The 25,398-nt window shown below is 35.8% G+C and overlaps 2 protein-coding genes and 1 pseudogene across 2 annotated transcripts in view; 1 reads left to right on the forward strand and 2 right to left on the reverse strand.

The window, feature by feature from the left end:
• The first annotated feature begins 3,883 nt into the window (after nucleotides 1-3,883).
• On the forward strand, nucleotides 3,884-6,919 carry LOC113119771 (tumor necrosis factor, alpha-induced protein 8-like protein 2 A). The gene is made up of 2 exons (XM_026289424.1): nucleotides 3,884-4,360; nucleotides 5,873-6,919. The coding sequence occupies exons 1-2, from the start codon at nucleotides 4,043-4,045 to the stop codon at nucleotides 6,113-6,115; spliced, it is 561 nt and encodes a 186-aa protein (XP_026145209.1). The 5' UTR covers nucleotides 3,884-4,042; the 3' UTR covers nucleotides 6,116-6,919.
• LOC113120201 (vacuolar protein sorting-associated protein 72 homolog) lies at nucleotides 6,317-11,717 on the reverse strand (annotated as a pseudogene).
• A 12,054-nt stretch (nucleotides 11,718-23,771) lies between these two features.
• The window catches only part of LOC113119765 (induced myeloid leukemia cell differentiation protein Mcl-1 homolog), a 2,329-nt gene continuing 702 nt past the window's right edge, over nucleotides 23,772-25,398 (reverse strand). Inside the window, exons 2-3 of the mRNA XM_026289412.1 lie at nucleotides 24,419-24,669; nucleotides 23,772-24,118 (exon numbers count right to left, since the gene is read on the reverse strand). Coding sequence (XP_026145197.1) covers nucleotides 24,002-24,118; nucleotides 24,419-24,669 — 368 coding nt within the window. The 3' untranslated portion in view covers nucleotides 23,772-24,001. The remainder of the gene's footprint in view (nucleotides 24,119-24,418; nucleotides 24,670-25,398) is intronic.

The raw sequence follows: 25,398 nt of genomic DNA on the forward strand, positions 1-25,398 counted from the left end.
GTTAGGCATGATTAAATTAGTTAAATTACCCCAAACTGACTCAAATGATTCACGTTCCGAACGCCCGATAGACACCCTGCTAGAGATAGAGATAGAGATAGGTCTTACCAAATTTTGTACAAGATTAAACTTAGTAGACATATGGAGACACCGCAATTCAACAGAGAGGCAATATACATGAAACAACAATGATTTGTCACGCTGCTCTCGACTTTTGGCTGATCTCTAATCACATGGAGAAAGTCACAGAAGTTAAAATTTGTCCTACTATAATGACAGATCATAGAACAATTTTTCTCAAATTAAATTGGTCACAGCAAAATAAAATAAACAAATTCAATAATTGGAAATTAACAATGCTTTGTTAATTAACAAAAACTTTACAGAATCTATCAAAAAACGTATAAAACAACATTAGGAACTAGCAGTTTCTGTAGATGAATACGGGAAACAATGGGAATTCCTCAAATATGAAATCAGAAAATATGGCATTAGTTTCAGCAAGGACTTAACTAAAAGAAAAAGAGCAAGAATAGAATTGTTAATCAAAGGTATCTCAGACATCATTCTAAATTCAACAGATAATGAACAATCTTTGCAGTTAGACTGCTTTCAAACAGAATTGGATGAAATTTATAAGGAAAAAGCTAAAGGGGCATTCATACGATCAAGACTAAAATGGTTTGAAGGAGAGAAAAACAGCAAATATTTTTTTGGCATTGAAAAAAGAAATATGGAAAGAAGTTCGTTAACTAAACAAAGTATAGGAAGTTCCATAACAGAAGATTATAATACTATATCCAAGTTTGTGTCCGTATATTATGCTAATCTTCACAAGATGGACATATGTACTGAGTCATCTGTTATTTTTAATTCACTTGTAGATGTCAAGAAAGCAAGTGCCACCTTCAGAGAGGAATGTGATGAATTATTATCTATCGAGGAAATAAAATGGGGAATAAAACATCTTAAACTCAACAAATCACCTGGAAATGATGGCCTTACAGGGGAATTTTACCAAGCATTTTTTGAAGAAACATCCAAATTTCTTTTGGCAGTATATAATGAAGCCTTGAGTGATGAAGAATAACCCCATTCCATGAAGCAAGGACTAATAACGTTAGTCCCAAAACCTGAGTTCTCAAAAGTATCAGGATTAAAACTAAACGTAAAAAAATTTGAAATTCGTCCCTAAAAAACAGCAGCCAATCTGAAAAATTTAATATCCCGCTCAAAAACACTTTAACTTATCTTGGTATTAAAATATCGAGAAATCGTAGAGAAACTCTGGACCTAAATATGCTCCCGGTGACTCAGACCATCAAAACCAAATTTAATTGTTGGTCTGCCAGAGATCTATCCACATATAGCAGAGTTCTGTTAAGTAAGGCAGAAGGGATGTCAAGAGCAGCTTATATTCTCTCATCTCTAGATGTTCCAAAATCCACTTGTTCCCAATTAGATCAAATTCTTTTCAAATTTATATGGAAGAATAAGCCTGACAAGGTAAAAAGGTCTGTTCTTTCAAACCCTCTGGCTGAAGGTGGTCTGAATGTACTGACATTTACTTCATTTAACCAAATTATAAAAATCAACTGGATTAAAAGATTCCTAAAATGTCCAAACAGTGGAATATTATTCCAAATAGCTTATTTGAAACTATTGGTGGTCTTAACTTTCTATTGATATGTCCTTTTTCGGTAGGAAAACTCCCTGTGAAATTAAGCAATTTCCATGAACAAACCTTGTTATGTTGGAATCTTATCTTTAAACACAATTTCTCCCCTCACAACTGTATTCTTTGGAACAATGCATATATACTACAAAAAAAACAAAACACTCTTTCTGAATAATTGGTTTATAAGTAATCTGTATACAGTAAACAATCTGCTAAATACAAAAAAATAATTTTATTCTTGCGAGCACTTCATGGAAAAATATGGTATTGATACATCTCAAGAAGAATTTGAAATGGTGATTAAATCTATTCCTGTTAGTCTTGTTTCTTTAGCGCAGAGCATAGAGACAGATACTTCTCTATCTGTAACAGTCGATTCTCCTACTATTTCTGGCATTCCACTAACAGATAAGAGATGTAACAATACTTTTATTAGAAACATACTTGATCCTGCCAGTACTCCTAACACCGATGGACTTTACTGGACAAGAAATTATGGAACATGATCTTCCTGCTACCTCACCAGTATATTATTGTAAATAAAATCAAAGAAGTTTTATTCAAAATTGTTCACAGATATTACCCTTCAAAAGCAAACATCTGTACTTTTTTTCCAACTGTGTGTAACTTTTGTACATTCTGTGGCTGTGAAGGAGAAACCATTGAGCATGTTTTTGTTGATTGTCCCCTTGTAGCTTCCTTTTGGTCCCATTTACAAAGATTTATTTCCCAAAAGATAAAAAAGAATATTTCTCTAAGTAAATTTGAAATACCTCTTTTAGTCACTGAGCCAAATTTATCAGCCAATGAAAAATATGTAATTAACTTATTTATTATTTTAGCTAAATATTATCCGCACAAAATGATTTGGCAAAGAAGAAAACCCTCCTTTCACTATTTCAGAATTACAGACCTTAAAAAATATTGGAAAAGCGTTGAAAATAAAAAAAAGAACAACAAATTAAACAAAACAATCAAATTATTTCGGATCTTTTCCTGTCTCTTATTTTGTTCACCTTGTTAAGATCAGATTTATGTAGCTGTATATTGATTCAATTCTGTTTACGTCTTAAAATTGTACTTTGACAAAATGTTAATAAAATTTATAAAAAATAAAAATAAATAAAAAAACTCCCGAACTGACTCTAATGATTCTCAACTACTCTAAATCATAGCAACTACTTTAAAACACCCCAGCAACCGCATAGCAACTACTTTAGAACACCCCAGCAACCGCATAACAACTACTTTAGAACACCCCAGCAACCACATAGCAACTACTCAGAACAACCCAGCAACCGCATAGAAACTACTTTAGAACAACCCAGCAACCGCATAGCAACTACTTTAGAACACCCCAGCAACCGCATAGCAACTACTTTAGAACACCCCAGCAACCGCATAACAACTACTTTAGAACACCCCAGCAACCACATAGCAACTACTCAGAACACCCCAGCAACCCCATAGCAACTACTCAGAACAACCCAGCAACCACATAGCAACTACTCAGAACAACCCAGCAACCGCATAGAAACTACTTTAGAACACCCCAGCAACCGCATAGCAACTACTCAGAACACCCAGCAACCACATAGCAACTACTCAGAACACCCCAGCAACCACATAACATTTGTTTTAGAACACCCAGCAACAGCATAGCAACTACTCAGAACACCCCAGCAACCATATAGCAACTACTTTAGAACACCCCAGCAACCGCATAGCAACTACTTTAGAACACCCCAGCAACCGCATAGCAACTACTTTAAAACACCCCAGCAACCGCATAACAACTACTTTAGAACACCCCAGCAACCGCATAGCAACTACTTTCAACAACCTGGCAACCGTTCATTAAATTGAACAAATTACGTTCCAGATCACTTCGATCTGAATTCAGTTCTGTTTGTTAAGTGTGAATCAGGAAGAATGACTGAGATACAGACTGATCAGATCATGTGATCCAGAGAGACTCAGATGAAAACAGTCTGCTTTGACTTTCGACTGCAAACTGAGAGCTTTCCATTTAACCACATTGTTGATTCACACGTGTTGTTTGATGCTGATGCTGATATGTTTACACATAATATCTTTAGCATATTTTTTGTTCTTATTCACACATTATTTCAACACTCATGAAACGTCTCTGGAGAGGGAGGTTGGAGTCTTGTTTGAGCGTGTGAGAGAGACAGAAAGCAGAAGTGACATATCTTCTCCGATCACACCGTTTCCTCTCACAGTTACACAGCGGAAGAAAAGCCACTTCCTCAAAAAGACATAACAGGCTCCTCTCAAGCACCTCCGACTGCAAGACGCAGGTAAACACACATCTGCGTCCGTCTGTGCTCCGCTGCCATCGGGATGGAGGCGTTCAGCTCGAAGGACATGGCCATGAAGGCCCAGAAGAAGATCCTCAGTCACATGGCCAGTAAGTCGGTGGCGCATATGTTCATCGATGACAACAGCGGCGAGGTTCTGGACGAGCTGTACCGCGTCTCCAAAGAGCACTCGGGGAACCGCACCGAGGCCCAGAAGGTGGTGAAGAACATGATCAAGATCGCCGTGAAGGTGGGGGTTCTGTTCAAACATGACAAGTTCAGCGCGGAGGAGCTGAGTGTGGCACAGGACTTCAGGAAAAAACTCCACAGCGGAGCCATGACGGCCATCAGCTTCCAGGAGGTACAAACACTCACATTCATCAGTCATATTTACATGCTAACGGTGTGTTATAATTAATCATCGTCAGTGCTACTGCTGATAGTCTTATAGTTCAGTGTGTGCGTCTTCCTGCAGCGTTTGTGGTGTCATTTCGCACCAGCCAGGAAGAAACCACTTAGACACCATCAACAGTAACCTAGCGGCCACATAGCGACTACACAGAACACCCCAGGAACAGCATAGCAACTACTTAGAGAACCCTAGCAACCACCCAAAAAACACCTTAGGGTGTCAAACTTAATTCATGGAAGACCGGAGCCCTGCAGAGTTCAGATTCCACCCTGATTAAACTAATCAAGTTCTTCAGGCTAATTTTAACACTACATGGTATGTGTGTTGGAACAAAATGATAATAAACATAACTGCAACTTTTTATGCCACAATTCTGACCTTTTTTTTTTTTTTTTTTTTACAATTGCGAGTTTACATCTCTCAGTTCTGACTTTTTCCCTCAAGAATTGCCTGATACAAACTCTCTACTCTCACAACTCTAACTTTTTTTTATTGTGAGCGATATAAACTCACAATTGCAACTTACAAAATCAGAGTTTATAAAACATAGTCTTTTTTTCTTCTCAGAACTGGACTTAACTTACAATTGAGAGTTTATATCTCACGACTCTGAGAAAACTCAGAATTGCGAGATACAAACTCGCAATTACGAGAAAAATGTCTGACTTTTTTTTCAGGATTCTGACTTTATTTCTTGCAGTTCCGAGTTTATAAATCACAATTCTGACTTTGTAACTCCAAATTCTAAGTTTATTTCTCACAAAAAAAGTCAGAATTGTGAGATAAAAAGTCACAATAATCAATTTTATTCAGTGGAGGAAACAGGCTTCCATAGTTTTTCTGCTAATGCTCTGTTCTCAATAGTAAAGAATAAGGACTCTTATTTTGAAATGTCTTAAAACTATGCAATATGTGCAAAAATGTACTAATCAAAGGAGTCATATGATGCTTTTATAAAGATCATTATTTTGTGTATTTGGTGTAACAGAATATGCTGACATGCTTTAATGTTCAAAAATCCTATTCTTTTTCAAATATTGTACATTATTGTAGGTCCTCTATGCCCCGCCTCTCTCAAACGCACAATATCCTTCTGAAAAGCACAGTCTGCTCTGATTGGCCAAATGACCCACTTCTTTCTTTAAGTGAACATTTAGGTGGCATTACACAAATCTTCCCACATAGTGATGTAGACATGTGGGGGCGTGTTTGAACGAGGCGTTTTAGGGGGCGTGGCAGAGTCTTATCTTTGATGAAGAATATCTCTTTGGATTTGAGACTTTAATCGTTGCAACTTCACATATCTTTTCTATGCACAATCAGCTTGTACCACTCCAAAAAGAAATTAAAACTTTTTTTTTCCTTTTTTTTTTTAAAGTGTTGCTCCTTTTTGAGTCACTTTGTTTTAAAGTGTTTGCTAAATGCATGAATGAATAATGAGCGTGCGTGTCTCTGCTTCAGGTGGAGTTCACCTTTGATAAGAACGTGATGATGGAGCTGCTGTCTGAGTGTCGTGATTTACTGCTGAAGCTGGTGGAGAAGCACCTGACGCCCAAATCTCTGGACCGCATCAGACACGTGTTCAACCATTACTCGGACCCGGAGCTCCTCACACACCTGTACGACCCTCATGGCACGCTGTGGCCCAACCTCAGCAAGATCTGCACGGGTCTGAACCGCATGATAGAAGAGGGCAAGCTCTGAACACAGAGTTGGACTGAGAGACTGGACTGCAGAGCTTCTGTACCTGTGCTCAGAGACACTGATCGTCTCCTGAACATCCCTCCAGGCTGTTTGGGCGATTCGCACTAGACATGTCAAGAACACGTGCAGCTCATATTTCATATCTCAAAACCGAATCAGGAAGATTTAAAGGGACAGTACACAGTTCTTTTTTCTTTTTTTTTAATACTGAAAGTTCTGAAGGTTCAGAAAACATTTACTTACAGGGAATGTTAGCAAAAGTTTTTAGAACACTTTTTTATATATATATATTTTATATATAACTTTTAGCTGGGTTTCTTCTGTGGAACACAAAATATAAGTAAATGCGGTCCAATAAAATACATGTAATATTCAACAGTCATACAGTTTTGGAACAAATATATGATGTCAGAATGATTGTTTTTGGGTGAACAATCTCTTTATCAAACATTACGTTTTGCAAAAGACAAAAATAAATTTTAATATGATTAGGCTTTTGTTTTTATTATTATCTTCTCCCATGAAAATTACCAAATAGAACTTATGTAACACTGGATTTTATGCATATTTCTACAGTATTCACAGTAAAATAATACATTACTGTTTTCTTGTTTTTGTTCAAAAGCAGCAGTATTAGAGTTTAACACAGAATGGAGCATCTGAATGGATTAAAGTTTAATAATAAAGTATTGTTTTGTTTCAAATATTCTCTACAGAAGCCTTTTCTTCAACTCTGTGATTTTTTGATATCATCTGGTCTATCTTTTTGTCACCATACGTCATCTCAGTTATTTAACGTCCACTTCAACTACAGATCTGAGAACTAAAACTGAAATGTTCTCACGCTCAGGATCATCCGAGACCAGGATGAGTTTGATTCTTGTGTCTCATCAATGGATGCTCTGCAGTGAATGGGTGCCGTCAGAATGAGATTCCAAACAGCTGATAAATACATGTATTTTAGTTAAAAACGTCTTAATGCTGGATTTGTTTCAGCTTTTGTCTTCTCCAGATGTTCACTGATGGACTGGAGTGCTGTGGATTATTGTGATGTTTTTATCAGCTGTTTGGACTCTCATTCTGACGGCACCCATTCACTGCAGAGCATCCATTGAAGAGATACTGATGCAATGCTACATGCTTTCTGGTAAGTCTCGCGGATAATGTGGAAAGCTCGGGCGTTAGGGTAGGGGATGTCCGTCACGGGGTCGCGATACGGCGCTGGTTTATGGGTAACAGGACACACCTACTGAATGATATGGGCGGGGCTAGAGTGAGCCGAAGAAGGGAAGGCAGAGTTAAATGCCTCATCGGGACTGAAGGTGATGTAAGTGCGAAAGCAAAGAGACCCCGCCCCCTAAGCAAAGGAAGGTGGGCGTGGCTTGGGGGCGTGTCCTGGCCCAGCCTATAACAGGAGATGAGAAAGTCTGTCATGCATCTTGTTAAAATCACTGATTAATCGTGATTAATCGTATCCAAAATAAAAGTCTTTGTTTATATGTGTGTGTACTGTGTATATTTATTAGATCAGAGTTGATTTAAAAAAGGCAGTTATTAGCTAAATTCAAAAATATATTTTTTTTTAATAAACTTATTCCAGCTTTTCAGAAACAAGTTATTGTTTTATAGTAATAGCAATTTTAGCATAACAAACCAGTTCCATCTAACCTCACCTATTCTTATTCTTATTATTATTAATTACAGTTCATTAAGGTTTAAAGTACCCTTCCACATCCACATTCTCCTCCTTCATGTGAGCGTCTGGGACCAGCCGCATCAGCACTGAATGATAGCGGATGCTCGGCCCTTCAAAGCGTCTCTTCTTATGAACATGCTTCTTCTTATCGGCCTCTAAACGCTCATAGTTTTCTGAAAACACACACACTGTAATGTGAACACACTCATAATTAAATACTGTTGTCATTCCTGAAATCTGGAAATCAGCTTTTGTTGTTTCTTTATTAAAAGGTTGTGAGATCCTACTAGATTACATAATTACAGACTAACGTCAAAGCTCTGTTTGGACTAAAATTTTAGAAAGTCTTATTAGTGATCAGCTGACTTATTTAAATGTAAACAAAGTGTTGTCTATTCATCAATCTGGTTTCATAAAAATAGTGCTGTAACGGCTGTTTTGAAAGTTTTAAATGATATTTTGCGATCGATTGATAATGGTGATTTTTGTGCTTCCCTTTTTACTGATTTATCAAAGGCTTCTGAGACCATGAAATATTTTTTAGATAGTTGTTTTATCTAGTCTTGTTATTCCTTGGTTTAAAAGTGATTTTAATGGATGAACTCAATCTGTACCGGCTGATGGTTATCTGAATCACTGGAGATTTCCTAAGGTGTTCCCCAAGGATCTGTGCTGGGGCCCCTTTTATTTACCATTTATATGACTAGTCTTGATTATGGCATTCAGGATGCCAAGTTTAATTTTTATGCAGATGAATCTGTCATGTATTGCATTGATTCTTCTGGAGAGCAAGCCTTGTATAAGCTTCAGTTAGCTTTTGATGTCATTCAATTATGGCTTTACAATTTAAAACTGATAAACCCAATTACATGTTATTTTCAAGTTCAAAGAAATGTTAAAATAATTTGATCTCTATTCCAACTTTACAAGGTTCTGTGATTGAATAAGTAAAACATTATAAATATCTTTGCATCATCCTACCTCTCTCATTCAGGACAAATCCAAATATTCCATTATATTTCCATATTTGGGATGCATCAGAATGCTAAATTATTATTTATTAATAATAATTTATTAAATTATAGGCCTTGTACGCCAGGCGTGCTTAAACAGTGACACAGAGGCGGGCGCACTGATGTTTGGTTCACTGTATTTTATTTTGATAAAGTACCAACTGTGCAGTCAAGTAAGCAATGCTGGAACTGATGTGTGTCTTCAACTCTTTCCTAATACCAGCAGAATCAACTTTAAAGTACACATGAAATCAAAATGACTATATTTACTTTGTTCGCCTAAATTGATCGTTTTGTGCTGAACAATTCATCCATGCGAGTCAATCCACACAAAAAAAAATTTTTGGCTTCATAATCTTTAATCAAAATCTGAAAATGCCCCTCCCCTCTGCATTGGAGGACCTTCACTGATGACGTAGGCTTGAGGAATTGGGCGTCTGCTTAATCCGTAACCACGCCCCTCCAACTGACAGTAGACAGGCTGCCTGTGTGTTTGCGAGCATTGACAGCGCGTGAACGGAGAGATGGCGAGGAGGTGCATTTTTGGTTGTGGAACTCACGGAACACTTTTCCCTTTCCCTAAAATTTCCTCATTACGGTCCAGATGGATCGATATTATTACATTTCGAGGAAGGAGGGATAACAGAGTGTTCACGGATGTGCTCGAAGCACTTCACGCGCGAGTACTCCAAAAACAGGACAGAACACGTAAAGGGGTTCTTGAAATATCTGTCATTAACAGATAACGCTGTCCCGTCAGTGTAGACCGTTGGTACCTCACAAAGTTTGACGACGGTGAGTTGAAATGAACCATGTATCATGCAATTGAACACACCTACTTATCTAGAGCCAATCAGGTGCTAGTTGGAAAATAAGCCACGCCCATTATTTTTCCTCATTTATTATTCCGTTTCTCTCGGAAATACGTCACAACACTGGAGAAAAGCCGTTTGCAACTTCCGTTTCACGGGGACTTTAAACACTCCATCATTTTTTGTCTTTTTAATAATTCATCACTTTAAAGGGTCTGCTTTTATTTGTGTGCACTCACAATGAAAACAAAACATTGTGCTTTTGTAAAATAAAGAAAACAAATAGGATGTCACTTTCTGCCATTTGAGTTTCCTTTCTTTGAACAAATTAAGCCCGTCACAAAAATTTACTGAAACTCAGCATGTATAGGCTACGTTTAGTTTTTTTTCCCTGGTCTATCTGTTAATAACTAAATCAAATATATTTCAAGAATTTATTCCTCATATTGTATGTGTAGATGTACTGCAGATTTTGTAAAAAAAAAAAAACTATATGTACTGCAGATTTTATAAAATAAAAAAAAAAACTAATTGTGTTGCAGCCCATTTTGGCCAGGACCTTCCTGTGTGTTTTCTGGTTAAATGTGTGTTAAATATGAGTGTGTGTGTTACCCAGTGATCTCAGGTTGCTCTCGGCGGTGAGTTTGGCCTCGGCGAGCACTTTTTAAAAACTTTGGTGTTTCACACTCATTCTCCTCATCTCTTCTGTCATCTGAGTTTTTTTTATCCAGTGAAAGCTCTTTCTAGATATATTTTTTGCTTTGGTTTTAGTTGACTATAAAACCATGTTTTTTTTAAAGTGTCAATACTTTTTTGAATTGATTTAGTTTATTGCCAAATCAGTTTCACAGGCATTTCATGGCAAAAAAATATTATACATTGGAAAAACAATACACTAGTACACAACACAAAATACAAAAATAAATAAAACAATTCTATAACAAACTTTAGTACATTAAATTCTATAAAATTGATATTTAAAAGAAATTAATGTTTTTCTGGGTCAATCTTATAAAATGAGTCCTTAAGAGTTTGTCCTGATAATAACCTTTGTCTCATGACATTAAATAATGGGCTGAAAAATATCTATATTATTTTTATTTATTCGTTTTTTTATTTAGCTATTTTAGTTTATCAAGTTAAACTTAATGAAAACGAGAACACAATTAGTTTAAATTGATCTACTAAAATAACTAAAACTGAAATCAAATAAATGCTAATACACATTAAAAAGATTATAAAAAAGGGCAAGAAGACATAACAACATTTCTAAAATTAACTAAAATTAAAATGAAAACAGAAACTATCGAAACAAAAACTAATTCAAAACATTAATTGATCTACAGTGTGTGTGTAAGTGCCTCACTTTCTCCAAACTCCTGCAGCTCTTCAATGGTGCATCTGTCAACTTTGGGCCGCTTAGTCTTTAATTCTTCAGAAACTCTCTTCACTTTGGGTTTCAAGACCTTCAGTGGCTCCTGAAACACACACAAGTTAGTCATGCAGGAGCAGACAAGTGTGTGTGTGTGTGTGTGTGTGTCTGAGTGAGTGAGTGTGTGTCTGAGTGAGTGAGTGTGTGTGTGTCTGAGTGAGTGAGTGAGTGTGTCTGATTGAGTGAGTGAGTGTTTGTGTGCCTGAGTGTGTGTGTCTGAGTGTGTGTGTGTGTGTGTGTGTGTGTCTGAGTGAGTGTGTGTGTGTCTGAGTGAGTGAGTGAGTGTGTGTCTGAGTGAGTGAGTGAGTGAGTGAGTGAGTGTTTGTGTGCCTGAGTGTGTGTGTCTGAGTGAGTGTGTGTGTCTGAGTGAGTGTGTGTGTCTGAGTGTGTGTGTGTGTGTGTGTGTTAACACTCACGTCGTTGAATCCTCCATAAGTGGTCTTGTAAAACTCGTCTTCTTCTTCTTCGTCGATAAACTCATCACCATCTTCTATAATATTACTCAATTCCTCTGTCTCTGTGATGACACGAGTATAAATATGCTGCGCTATTACGTTCAGAGAAACTATTTAAAATCATCCATGAAATAATGTTGAAAACCACAACACGGCGAACGCGGAGAAAAGTCACTTCCGGTGCGCACGAGCATTCGAAGCTCAAGTGTAAAAAACTTTATATCGGTTAAACGAAATGTTGAAAATATAAATATAGTTAAACGTATTTTTAAACACATTTATTTCATGCTAAAAATACTACAAATATTGATATGCTTAATAAATCGCCTGCAATATAAACTGCTCGATTGGAAAAACTAATTTTGTGCTTAATTGCGCAGAAGTAGTGCTGAAGTATGATTAAAGATACTTGATTGTGCTAAAGTGGAAATATTGCAAGTTAAACTTTACATATTTAGCATTTAAAGACCGATATTATTCAAAAATCACATTTTTAGACTTAATATTAAGAAATGTGCATTGTTGTGCACGACTATTACGCAAAATAAAGTGTAAATATATACATTTTTATATCAGTAAGTCTCCAGTTATGTCACTAAATGTTAGTATATTTGGACTATACTTGAAATAAATATATTTGTATACATTTTCTACTAGGGGTAATTATGGGGAAAACTAAATTATCCCATCTAATTAATGCATAATAACCCTTATTTATTTATTTATTTATTTATTGTTCTTTTTTTTTTTTTTTTTTTTTTTCATTCTTCAGAAAGTGTGAACACATATCTTTTATTTATTTCAGGACAGGTTTGGTCTGATATCTTCACATGTCCTCCTAAATTCTCCTGAATTGTTAAGTAGAGTTTATGAAGAGAAAATAAGAATGTGTTTTATATTTGAGCTCCATAAGATGGCAGCAAAAATCTTCACAACTTCATCAGTCTCACATGAGTTCAGAGGAAAGAGGCACCTCGTGTGATATCTGTGGACAAATACAAGCAGGCTACAGTTGTTTATTCAATAATTATTCAGTTTAATTTATCCATTTTTGTTTGTTTGTTTTTTCATTCAGGATTTATAAATTGCAAAATAATGTCCGGGTTTTGTCTTTGTTTGCGTAATGTTTTCATAATCGCTGAAGCTACTGGCTGAAAGCTAGTTTGACCAATAGCGTGCGGGCGTTGTTCAAAATCGACCAATCATGGCGAGAGAGTAGGCGGGCTCTAAAGAGAACGTCCAAAGCCATGCAAATACATGTGTATAATAAAAGAGAAATGAGGAGAGACGAGCAGCACAAAACAAAGACAAAATCTGGACATTTTAGGCCATTTAGAAAGATGTCCGGAGAAAAAGATGATCATGTGGTCACCATAATGAATCAGACCTGTGACTCAGTGTTTCTGTGTTGAAGTGTTCATTCATTCGTGTTGCTAGGATGCTTGTATTGTGTTTTTGTGTCTTTTTTTGTGTAGTTCATAATCTAAAGAAACTGACAGACATGTGTGCCAGCAGCATTCTGATCATACCACAAATTCTGAGCTATTAAATCTTATGTCTGACCCCATACAGTGAAAATAAATAGGCTAAATAAAATAATAATTCAACACAACTAAAAATAAACTTTTTAATTATTAAATATATCATAAAAATATTAAGTATATTAATTATTTTATTAAATATAAAGTTAAGATTATTAAATCATTGTAAATCTAGTTTTGATCTCTATGGGATATTACTTTTCACATTGCATTCAGTTCAATATGACATGTTTTTGAATATAAACACTGAAATTAAATATATTTTAAATTCCAACGTATGTTTCATTGAGCTTCAATGGTTAGAACATACATTTAGCATTTATATTTAAAATATAGTTTGGCCAGAAATAGTTTTATTTTATTTTATTTTTATTCCAATTACAAGATCCCCTTGGATACATTGATATTTGATGTTTCACTGAATTAGTTAATGCATTAATAACTCAAAAGCAGCTGTAAAAGAGTTTCTTAAGACGTGACAGGATCTTTGCTCCAGCTCTAAACTCTCGTCATGTTCTTACACTGAGATAAAGATGACTGTTTTAATCACACACACCCTCAACTGAAACAAACACACCTCAACCACGTAACAAAAGAACATGCCGGCACACATTTTCTCTGGGTCACTCTTCGTGAGCATGTTTTATATTTTACTGCAGAATGCAAATTCATTAACAGCATCTCTGATGCAAATCATTAACAAATGTATCAGACGCTGCGCAGAATCACCTCTGAACCGCCTGATGAACGTCTGAGGAAACTGCAGAAATCAGTAATAAAGCTCCATTTAATTAAAGTTCATGTGTCTCTTTAAATTATGAAAAATATTTTATTTCACCTATTGCCGAGGAAACATTTCTCGTTTTAACTTTGTTTTAAAATATGAGCTAAAACAGAAAAAAATAAAAAGAACAAAAAGAATAAAAATGAACAAACATGACTAAAACTTAAACTAAAATGAATTTTTTATTTATTTATTCATAATAATAAAACTGTGTTTAAAATGGATTAGTGTTGTATTAGGGTTAATTACAGTAAAACTGTGAATAAACATTTTAATGCTTGAAATAAAATAAACAGTAACAGAAATAAAATAAAATATAAAAAAATAACTAAAATAACTCAAACTAAAATCTAGGCCTAAATAAGAAATTATTTGAAAAAAATCAATAAAATTACAAAAATAAACTACAAAACTGTAACTAAAATTAAAATGCAAACAAAATATAACCATAAAAATTATAATGATGTGTGCAATAATTAAAACACTTATACTTAATATATAATTAATACACCTATTATAAATAGCATCTATAAATAAAATAGAAATCATTAAAAATATGAATTAAACCTATAATGGTGATACTAAAATAGCATTACATCACAATACAATCAATGTTGTTGCTATAGAAACAAACACTTTAAATGTGTCAAGGATTTGTTATGTAACATCTGGGTCACTGAGTTTCACATCTGTTGGTAACCGTTACCATGACAACAGTGTGTGATTATGGGATGTGACTCCGCCCGCCGCTCAGTGCTTTCAGCATCACGATGAAAGAAGTAAATTAAGAAACTCTTGATGATGGTGGGATTATCATGAGGGGGATTATCATTATCGTGATTATCAGATCCTGAGAGACGTCTCAATGCTTCAGGAGGATACCTGCTGCTGTTGAACGTTGAGAACAGTGGATATGAGCAGGAAAATCCCCAGCAATACCAAACCTGAGAAATTAGGTTATGGTCACGGTTAAATATGAAAAATATTTGGCGTGTCTATTTAGGTACTTTTCTCTCCGATATGAGCCTAAAAAACCCATACATTCATGTCACTCAGGAGATTTATTCATGTCAAACACCTTACATGGACTTTTATCAACAAGCAAAAGTCAAATGCCATAGAAAGAAGCATTCAGAATCAGAAAGAGCTTTATTGCCAAGTGTGCAAGGAATTTGTTTTAGTGGTATAAGCTTCCACACAGAAACAAAAACACAAAAATCTAACACAAAATCTAACCATAAAGACAAATGTTGCAAAATACATCGGGAAAAAAATTAACAAATTATATGAACAGCTTGTGCTATAGATGATAATGCAATAGAATAGAGTGAGATACAGGAGTGGTAACAAATAAATATAAGGATATTGCACATTTTTATTGGATATTTTTATTGGATATTTATTGGATATTGCCCTGAGGGACACCAGTGTTGGTGGAGCAGCTGTTTGACATGAATTTCCCCAGTCTCACTAACTGTTGCCTATCTGTCACTATCTGTCAGAAAGCTGGTGATCCACTGACAGACTCCAGAGATCTGTTGAAGATCTGTGAAAAGATGGGGGCCAGCTGGTTAGCAAGTGGTTGATTAGCCTCAGTGCAAGGGGATGGTGTCTTAGTTTGTGATGGCTCTCAGTCCTCTCCAAAATTAAGTTGAGTCATTGGAAGTAAACTGGTCTTCCAACTTTTTAGCGTAGGTCTTTTTAGCCATTCTGATCTCTTTGTTCAGTGTGTTCCTGGCCTGATTGTACAAGACTCTGTCCCCATTTCTGTAGGCATCCTCTTTGGCCTGACGAAGATGTCTGAGTTTTACTGTAAACCATGGCTAGTGACACTCCAATCAGTGAGGTCAAAACAAGATTGTAAATCCTGCTCTGTTTCGGTGGTCCATCTCTTCACAGTCTTCACTACAGGTTAACAGATTTAAGTTTCTGCTTGTATAAGATGAACCAAACAGTGATCAGAGAGCCCCAAAGTTGCTCGTGGAACAGAGTGATATGCATCCTTTATTGTGGTGTAACAGTGATCCGATATATTACTGTCTCTGGTGGGACATGTAACATGCTGTCTGTATTATCTGATTAGCCAGTTTCTGTAAAGCTGAGCTCACGTGCGCTTGCTGAGGAATGTATACACTCACCAGAATAAACGTGTGAGAAATCCATATTTGTCTGGGAGAGCAGAAGAAGTTTATCTGTTAAGTTGGATATAGAGCAGAGATTTAGGCATTCAGTAAAACGTCAGAATAATTGATTGTGTGGTGTGTCCTGTCGAATGTTCAGCAGTTCATCCCTGTTGAAAATAATCGTGTTTGATAAACAAAAAACAGGAAAAACAAAGAAAAACAGCACAAACTCTGGAGACCCTAGCACTGAAGCAGCCGTGTGCGGTGACATCGCAAGCCTAATTTATAAGCTATATAAATTAGAAAGTAATTGAAAGTAATTTTTTACATTTAAAGGACTTTTTTAATGCAAACACAAACCAGAAAAATTTACAGTAGTGGATTCTTACTTAAAAATGTACATTTTGCTGTGATTTAGGGCAAAAGTGAATAACTCAATACATATCAAACGATCTGTTAGAAGTGAAAAAGCAATAGTGAGTACATAATGAAAACTTACTCACACTTGTGTTACTGTCAGATCTAATATAGTCACACACCATATAGTCTTAGATATTAATTTTCAATCTTTTTGGAAATAGCTCGTTGCATTGTGCCTTGTTTGTAGATGAATCAGCGGTAATATGAAGTGAACAAGTTCTTACATGTTCTACAGCGCTATTGCATCATAGAGTAAAACATTCCTCATGCTGTCATTTTGGCAGATTAGCTTCAATATAAGCTGTTTTTAGACTAGCAAGGAAGTGTTCTGAAACTTTAGGATGTTTTTTATTGTACAATGAGCTCTTACATGTGTCAAAAGATCAAGGGAATGTAGGTTTCTCAGTTCATGACCCTTTTAATGTGATGCATATTTGCCAGTCAAATATCAGTGAAACAGGTTAAAGTGCTGTACTAAAACTAATAAACTACATGTCAAGTCAATAAAATCAAGTGAGTAAAGTTTTCAAGGAACAGATTTCAGTGATTTGACTGCACGCATTTTGAACAGATGAAATGTTGGATATGTGTTAGTTTAATATCTTTCAGATGTTACTATAGTTTTACTTAATATTTTTGTTTTTACTTTTATATTTGCAGTATTTATTTTGTGTTTTGTCATTTTATTTGTATTTTTTATATATTTTTTAATCAATTCTGAATTCAGTTTTGTTATTTTAATGTAAATTTTAACTAAGATGACAACTAGAAACAAAAACAGTTAAAAAAATTGTTATGTTTTATTGTAACAATAATAATCATATATAATTCAAATAAAGAAATGTTTAATTTTGGCCTAAATATATATATATATGCCAGACACAAACGACACACTGACTATCACTTGGTTTATCTGAAGGTGGGCATGATTTCTGCCGTTGTTGGGCTGTCTGTGTGACGCTGTGAATGTGGGTCATCAGGTCACGCAGCCTGATTTCACTTCCTGTGTGTGATTCACTGTCTTTTTCTGTACAGGACAAAAAAAGGTAGTGTGAAGAATGACGAGGCTCTGGACACCACACCCACTGACGTCCGTGAAACATCTGATGCATTAACACAATATCTGCTTTTGTTTCTACAGGAGAAGTCAAACAAGTTTGAGCCACATACGGGTGAGGAAATGATGACAGCATGTGCATATTTCCAGTTTTGGATGAACCATCCATAAAAACCACACACACACACACACACACACACACACACACAGACACACACACACACACACACACACACACACACACATATATATATATATATATATTCCGTTAGTTTTTTGCAGGAACAGTCTTATGTAATGTAGAGAACAGTTGATAGATGAAATGTTAAAATTTCTAATAAAATATACTAAAGAGTTTAATAAAAGGTTCAAGTTTAAATTAAGTATAATAAAAAGTTGGATTTTATATTAAATATTATAAAAAGTTTAGGTTTTGTCAAAAGTATTTTATGTTTTAAAAGTTTGTTTAATATAAAATGTTAAAAAACATTAAGTTTAATATAAAATATAATAAAATGTTTAGGTTTTCTATTAAAGTTTTTAAGTTTAAATTTTAAATTTTTAATATATAATGTAATAAAAAGTAAAGTTAAACAAAATAAAATAAGTTTTTAACTTTAAAAAGTTTAATATGAAATATAAAAAGTTAACATTTAAACATGTTTCATAAAAAAGTTTTTCATTTTAAAAAGCTAAAGTTTATTTAAAATATTAAAAACATTATGTGTAATATAAAATGTTAATATAAAACATTTAGGTTTTATATAAAAGTTTTAAGTTTAAAATGATTATTTATAAAACATTATTAAAAAGATGGTTTACTAACAAATACAGTAAAAAGTTTAGTTTAATAGTTACAAAGTTTTAAAGTTATATAACAACTCTACTAACATTGAGTAAAGCAGAAGTACACACACTCACACACACACACACACACACTCTGACCGACTGTTGTCAGCTGACTTCTGGGAAATTTCGTTTTGTTGCCATTTAAAGTCCCTGTTGCTAGGGGAAGGCAGAACAGTCACAGCCAATCAGAGAGCAGCTGGAAGTGCAGGCATGTCTGTCTGTCTGTCTGTCTGTTCGTCAGATCACTGGAAACTTCACATCACCTCATCCATTAACCATGATTACCTGTGTGTGTGTGTGTGTGTGTGTGTGTGTGTGTGTGTGTGTGTGAGCAGCTGCAGGCTGAAACTAGCTGAAATTCCAAACACTCCTCCAGTATTTCTACACTGAAGTCACTTTGTGGTTGAGCTGCAGGCAGAAATATACTCTCATCTGTCCAACTGAGGTCACTGCTCTATTCTATTAAAGTCCAATGACACATGATTTCAGGATTTGTCCACATATCGATTTGTCTGATTCATCATGCATGTTCTCTTTTACCAAATGATATGTACACACAGTCTGACCTTTGACCTGTAGTACGTTTATCACTGTTGCTTATCAGTGCTGTAAACACGCACGAAACACAATCAGATCTCACAGTGACAATGCAAATGCTTTTCTCTCATTCACAGCGCTTCTTGAATTTCTAGTTCAATTCTGTATTCAGACGTCAAAAATTAATTTTTGCCTTTTTCAATAAATATACTACAAATAATTACTAATCATTCAAAAATAATGCAAAACCATTTGAATCTAAATGTGGCTACATTTTAGATTTTGTTGCATTTCACATTATTCAGCAATTGTTCTCATTGCAAATACACATGTTTACGTTTTTCATGTAAAAACATTAAAATGTATGTTTTAAGTCACAACACTAAAGACAAAAACCATAATTTTTTCATGCACTATTTTGCTTTTAGACAATTTGAAAGAAAAACATAAAAAAAACTTCCAAAATACACATTTAAGTGTTTATTTTATTGCACTTTATAGGTTTAAATACAATAATTTTAAAGGCCTTTTTCTCAAAAATAGGTTTTATCTCCTCTTCAGCAGCACTTACCTACACTAATACTTAGAGTTTTATAGATCTCCATATTGTGAAGGTTTTTACTGAAGGGATTGTTGATATGACGTTCACCTGGTTTTATTATTACACTTTATCTATTTGCGTCTGTAGATTTAAATTACAATACATTTTTTCATCAAAATGAGTTTTTCCTCCACTTTAGAAGCACTTACGTACACCAAAACTTAGAGTTTTATTCCTCTTTATTTTCTGAAGGTTTTTACTGTGGGGTTTGTTTATATTTCATTCACACTGAGTTATACAACATTTTATTTCTAAAAACATAGAAAGTATTTTCTGATTTATGGAGCGATAAAAAGAGAAATCCTAAATTTCCTTTCTAGAAAAATCTTTAACTGTAATATGACAATAAAACAAACAAGAACTTTGAACCAACATTCAGCCTTATACTTTCTGGAAATATCTGCAAATTAAAGTGTATTTAATTAAAATGTCCCTCATTTACAAATGTATTTATCTGTTAGTTAATGTTTTTACCCTTCTTGTGTCTTGCCCTAAAGTAGATTTTGAGTCTGGAAAACATAAAGGACTTTTGTTTAACTTCATCACAAAAACCTATTTATATTTTAGTCTGTCCCAGCTGATATGAATTATCATTGAGAAATAAAACCAAATAAACGGCGTGCTGAACATGACTGCTGTCTGAGCAAAGAGCAAACAGGTTATGTAAGCGCTGGGGGAAGGGCAGCGGAGGAACTACTTCCTGTTTTCATCTTGAGGTTCTGCTGCTGACGACAACAGAGAGAAAGACAGAAAGACGGATGGAGACACAGATATTTTCTATGATGTTTGTGGTCTGAGAAACAGCGAATGGTGCTGCTGTCCGTACTCGAGGAAATTCTGAGTCTGTAGTCATTTACACACACACATATATACATGTATAGCACTTTTCCAAATACAAATTGATGCAAAGCAACATTACAGAAAATTGTTTCTACAATATATTTAGTAGTAGCTTATCAGTGGTGACTATGTCAAACTGACGTACATACAGCAAAAACTAAACAGAAGTTGAACACTATTAACAGCAATGATTATATGTTGCAGTCAAAACTTATCTTTACAAACTTAACTTATATTTGTTAGTTCTGTTGTTGATTCAGGGTCAGCATCATCTGGGGTCCTCTGAGGGTCAGCATCATCTCTTCTCAGGTGTTCTGGATCCAGACTGGAGCTTGTGTAAATCCTAGTTCACATCCCGTGGCGAAACATAGAAACAAAATACAGACATCATTAGCATAGCTGCTGTCCAAACAAACTAAAATGAGTTTAACCCAAGCTAAAGAATAGGAATGCGCATTTGATCAGATGCAACTACACTCACAATTTAAGAGATACATTATTCGAATGCTTGGCGAAAGAGATGTGTTTTTAATCTAGATTTAAACAGAGAGAGTGTGTCTGAACCCCGAACATTATCAGGAAGGCTATTCCAGAGTTTGGGAGCCAAATGTGAGAAAGCTCTACCTCCTTTAGTGGACTTTGCTATCCTAGGAACGACCAAAAGTCCAGCGTTTTGTGACCTTAGGGTGCGTGATGGGTTGTAGCGTGGTAGAAGGCTAGTTAGGTATGCAGGAGCTAAACCATTTAGGGCCTTATAGGTAAGTAATGATAATTTGTAACTGATACGGAACTTAATAGGTAGCCAGTGCAGAGACTGTAAAATTGGGGTAATATGATCATATTTTCTTGACCTGGTAAGGACTCTAGCTGCTGCATTTTGGACGACCTGTAGCTTGTTTATTGACGAAGCAGGACAACCACCTAGAAGTGCATTACAATAGTCCAGTCTAGAGGTCATGAATGCATGAACTAGCTTTTCTGCATCAGAAACAGATAACATGTTTCGTAGCTTGCCAATGTTTCTAAGATGGAAGAATGCAGTTTTTGTAACATGTGAAATATGATTTTCAAAAGACAAATTGCTGTCTAATATAACACCCAGATTTCTGAATGTAGAGGAAGTAACAGTACATCCGTGAAAACAGAAGGGGACCTAGGACGGATCCTTGTGGCACTCCATATTTTACTGATGATAAATGAGATGACACCCCATTTAAGTAAACAAAATGGTAGCGATCGAACAGGTAGGATCTAAACCATCTTAGAGCCTGCCCTTGAATACCTTTATAGTTTTGTAATCGATCTATGAGTATGTCATGATCTATGGTGTCGAACGCAGCACTAAGATTCTCTAGCAGTTCTTCAGCTACAGGTAACAACTCTTTCAGTAATTTAGTGGGTACAGGATCTAATAAACATGTTGTTGGTTTAGATACAGTGATAAGTTTATTTAGCTCTTCCTGTCCTATGGTTGTAAAGCACTGCAGTTTATCTTTGGGTGCGATGGATGAAACTGAAGTGTTAGATGCTGAAGAATCTACATTCGCTACTGGATTTGTAATGTTATCTAATTTATCAGTGATAAATTAGATAACACCACAATAACACCATATATATATATTTATTTATTTAGCACTACATAAAATGATACTGTTGATGTGCAAAGTCAAATAGTGGTTCAGCTGATGTTATACTAGCAGTGTACACGCACATCTCAGAAATGTTGAACACAGAAACCACAGTGGTTCATGAGTGTGTTTACGTGTGCAAACCTCCACAAACTCCATATTTGCTGTCACTGCTGTTTATGAGAAATAATTGAGCTATTCTGTGCAGGTCTTTCTGAGTTGCAAGTGTGTATGTGTGTGTTCCTCTGGTCTCAGATGCTGCAGTCAACCAAAAATGCAGAATGCAACACTTCAGATGCAGTGTGTGTTTATGTCGTGCTGCTCTATATTTGCTGACTTGCACTGTGTGCCAGAAAAGCATCAACACACTGAACCAGAACCAGATGAGAGACCACAGACACACACACACAGCCTACTGAGATGATAAATGTCACACTTGTGTTGCTGTGTGTGGTTTGTGCTGCACTAGAATCGACACAAACAGCAACACACAGAAATATCTGCATACCCACAAACGCATCTATACTCCGAATGATGACTGATATCTGCATGTGTCTGAATCAGATGGAGCTTCGCTGGTTTCTAGTGCATGTTTGAAATCTCCAGCTCATGCAGGTGTTGAGAATCACTTTAACTAGCAGCATTATCCATTAACTAGAGTTTGTTTCTTCATCAGGTTTGTAGAAATGTAGCACTGCATCAGTGTCTCATCAATGGATGCTCTGCAGTGAATGGGTGCCGTCAGAATGAGAGTCTGATAAAAACATCACAATAATCCACAGCACTCCAGTCCATCAGTGAACATCTGGAGAAGACAAAACCTGAAACACATCCAGCATTAAGATGATTTTAACTCAAACACATAGAGTCTATAATCCATAATAACACTTCCTCCAGTGAAAAAGTGTTCTGGTCTGAATCAGGAGAGAAATCTGCACAGATCAAGCAGCGTTTAAACAGATCTAAACTAATCTGTGAGAGACAACGGCAGATGCACTTTATCTTTTACTTTTTTTTTATTTTATTTTTTTATATTAAACTTGATGAAGAAACACACTCATCCTGAGTTTTTGATGTAAACTTTTGACTTCAACTGTATTTGTTTAGAGCTGGATGTGTTTCATCTTTTGTCTTCTCCAGATGTTCACTGATGGACTGGAGTGCTGTGGATTATTGTGATGTTTTTATCAGACTCTCATTCTGACGGCACCCATTCACTGCAGAGCAAATATAAATTTTTGCATGCACTATTTTTTGCAAAGCCCATATAAAACACCTACACGGTGCTTATCAAATAAACTCCATATTTGCTTTATTTGGATAAATGTCCTAAAAATGAAAAGAAAGAAACTGAAGAACCGTATTTACTTGTTAGAATGAATAAACATGGTCAGGTTTTACCATCAAAGCTTTCTATACAAACAAAAACTTTTTAATTTCACTCAAATGATACTTCACTACTAATGTAAAAAGTTAATTTTTTTTAATTAGCATCATGCTACAATTTAAAAGATGAATATGCTAATGCAGCTTCCTATTATAGTTGGACAAACATTGGCAGTGTGTAGTTAAAGTTTGATAAGCCACAGTTTCATTGCTATATAACACTTTCTGAAATTTTTTGGCAGCCTATTAGAGGAGTTTACAGCTGGCAGAAGAGACTCTGAAATGAGGTCAGTCTCACTTCTCTTTGTCTAAAGGTCAATCTGAACAGAATCAGATTCATCATGTTCACACCTAAAGCCACATTAACACTTCGTTTCATATATATATATTTTTTTTTTATTTAAAAAAAAAAAAAAAAAAAAAAAAAAGTTTACACATATGTAAAGTGAAGCAATGAAATCAAATGATGCAAACACCACATATGCATTTCTGAACGCTTTTTTATTAAAAAAACGGTCAGAATATAATCTTGCTGCTCACTGGGTCAGGGCGAGCCCAGTCTTTGTGCTGGTGCATGCTGGGATAGCCCACGTGGGGCTGAAAGTCAAGTCCAGCGGCGCGCAGCAGGAGTTAGACACCAGACAACATGCTAGTGCACGCTTCAGCATCTGCGGCGGTCACAAGAGCGATACGATACGATACGGTACTGGATTCACCGGATCAGGAGAGCGAGACCTGCGCCGATCCCAGCGCATCCCACCACAGCCATCAAAGCACTACGAATCACAGACTCCATGTCCTCCTCGCGGAAAAACTCCACGAATCCATGCTGCGCAGACAAGAGAGACACACATTAGACCTCAAAACACTGTCAAAACTTTCTGAATGCTTGGGGTTAATGGAGATGCATGTGAGTTTAATGGCAGTCTGACTGATACACGAGCTACTGGGGTCGAGTTTCACACGTGTTGAATGGACTGAACTTCACCCGTGTGTGTGTGTGTGTGTGTGTGTGTGTGTGTGTGAGAGAGAGATCACACACATGAGAACAGCTCTGAATTATGCAGTGAAGGAAACACAAGCTGTTCCCATTCGAGTGTGCGTGAGATTTTCCTCTGGTGTCACTCACCCAGCTCTTGTTGTTGAGGAGCCAGTCGTGCTGTTCTGAGATCAGATAGCAGGAGATCTGCTCGGCCACGGCCTCGATGCACCGCTCTCTCTGCAGCTCCTTCAGACGCGAGCACACCGCCGCACCGAAGGCCACCAGACTCACCACACGGCCCCAGTTCGTTGTGTTGTCTTTGAACATTGACTGTGCTATAGAGCAGATGAAGCTCATGTCATCCTCTTGAGAGTCCAGCTGCAGACGCTGCACCATTCCTACACACACACACACACTTAACATCAGCAACTCAACACACATCAGACATTCAAATACATTTATTTTACTTTACAGTCAGAGATCTCATGCATTGATCCTGACATCCAATTCAGATCAATATCTGACAGTAGCAATAAAACAGGTGGTTCACACGCCCCGCCCCCTTTTTGATTGACAGCACAATCAGTTTTTTTTATGCACTTAGAAGATAGAAAAAAACAAAGAAATTGACAAACATTGCTGAATATGGTATTATAAAATAACGATTCTTTAAACGTACTATGTACTAAAGAGAATGTACTAAAACAATCCGATTTCACGTCCTGTGCGATTCAGTTTCGTTCCACCCAGCACTTCTTTTGGAAACAACTCCTCTGACGCGCGCCCGGAGGCGTGTGCACGCGCTGATAAGCGGAACTTTCGCGATTCTGAGAATCGCTGAAGAACTTGCGGTTTGACTAGATAAAAAAAAAAACACTTCTGAGAATAAAAAACCCTCTACCGAGAAACAGGTTTAGAGGTTATTTAAGTTCAAATTACACAAGAAAATAATAATAATAATAATAATAATAATAATAATAATTAAAACTATAAAGTAAAATAAAACGACCACGTGATCAGAAAGCGATACATTCCAGGAAACTGCGTAATATTGACGTTACAAACAAATAAATAAAACTCAAGATAGTTTGAATATAGTTATGTGTTATTACTATTTCTAGAATTAG

Source organism: Carassius auratus, chromosome 19, assembly GCF_003368295.1.
Source record: "Carassius auratus strain Wakin chromosome 19, ASM336829v1, whole genome shotgun sequence".
NCBI classification, from domain to species: domain Eukaryota; kingdom Metazoa; phylum Chordata; class Actinopteri; order Cypriniformes; family Cyprinidae; genus Carassius; species Carassius auratus.

What these genes read in the sequence shown, in the direction of transcription:
- LOC113119771 (XM_026289424.1), top strand. Translation starts at nt 4,043, where the DNA reads ATGGAGGCGTTCAGCTCGAAGGACATGGCCATGAAGGCCCAGAAGAAG. An exon ending in CGGCCATCAGCTTCCAGGAG is followed by an intron (nt 4,361 to 5,872) that starts GTACAAACACTC and finishes TCTCTGCTTCAG; the next exon opens with GTGGAGTTCACCTTTGATAA.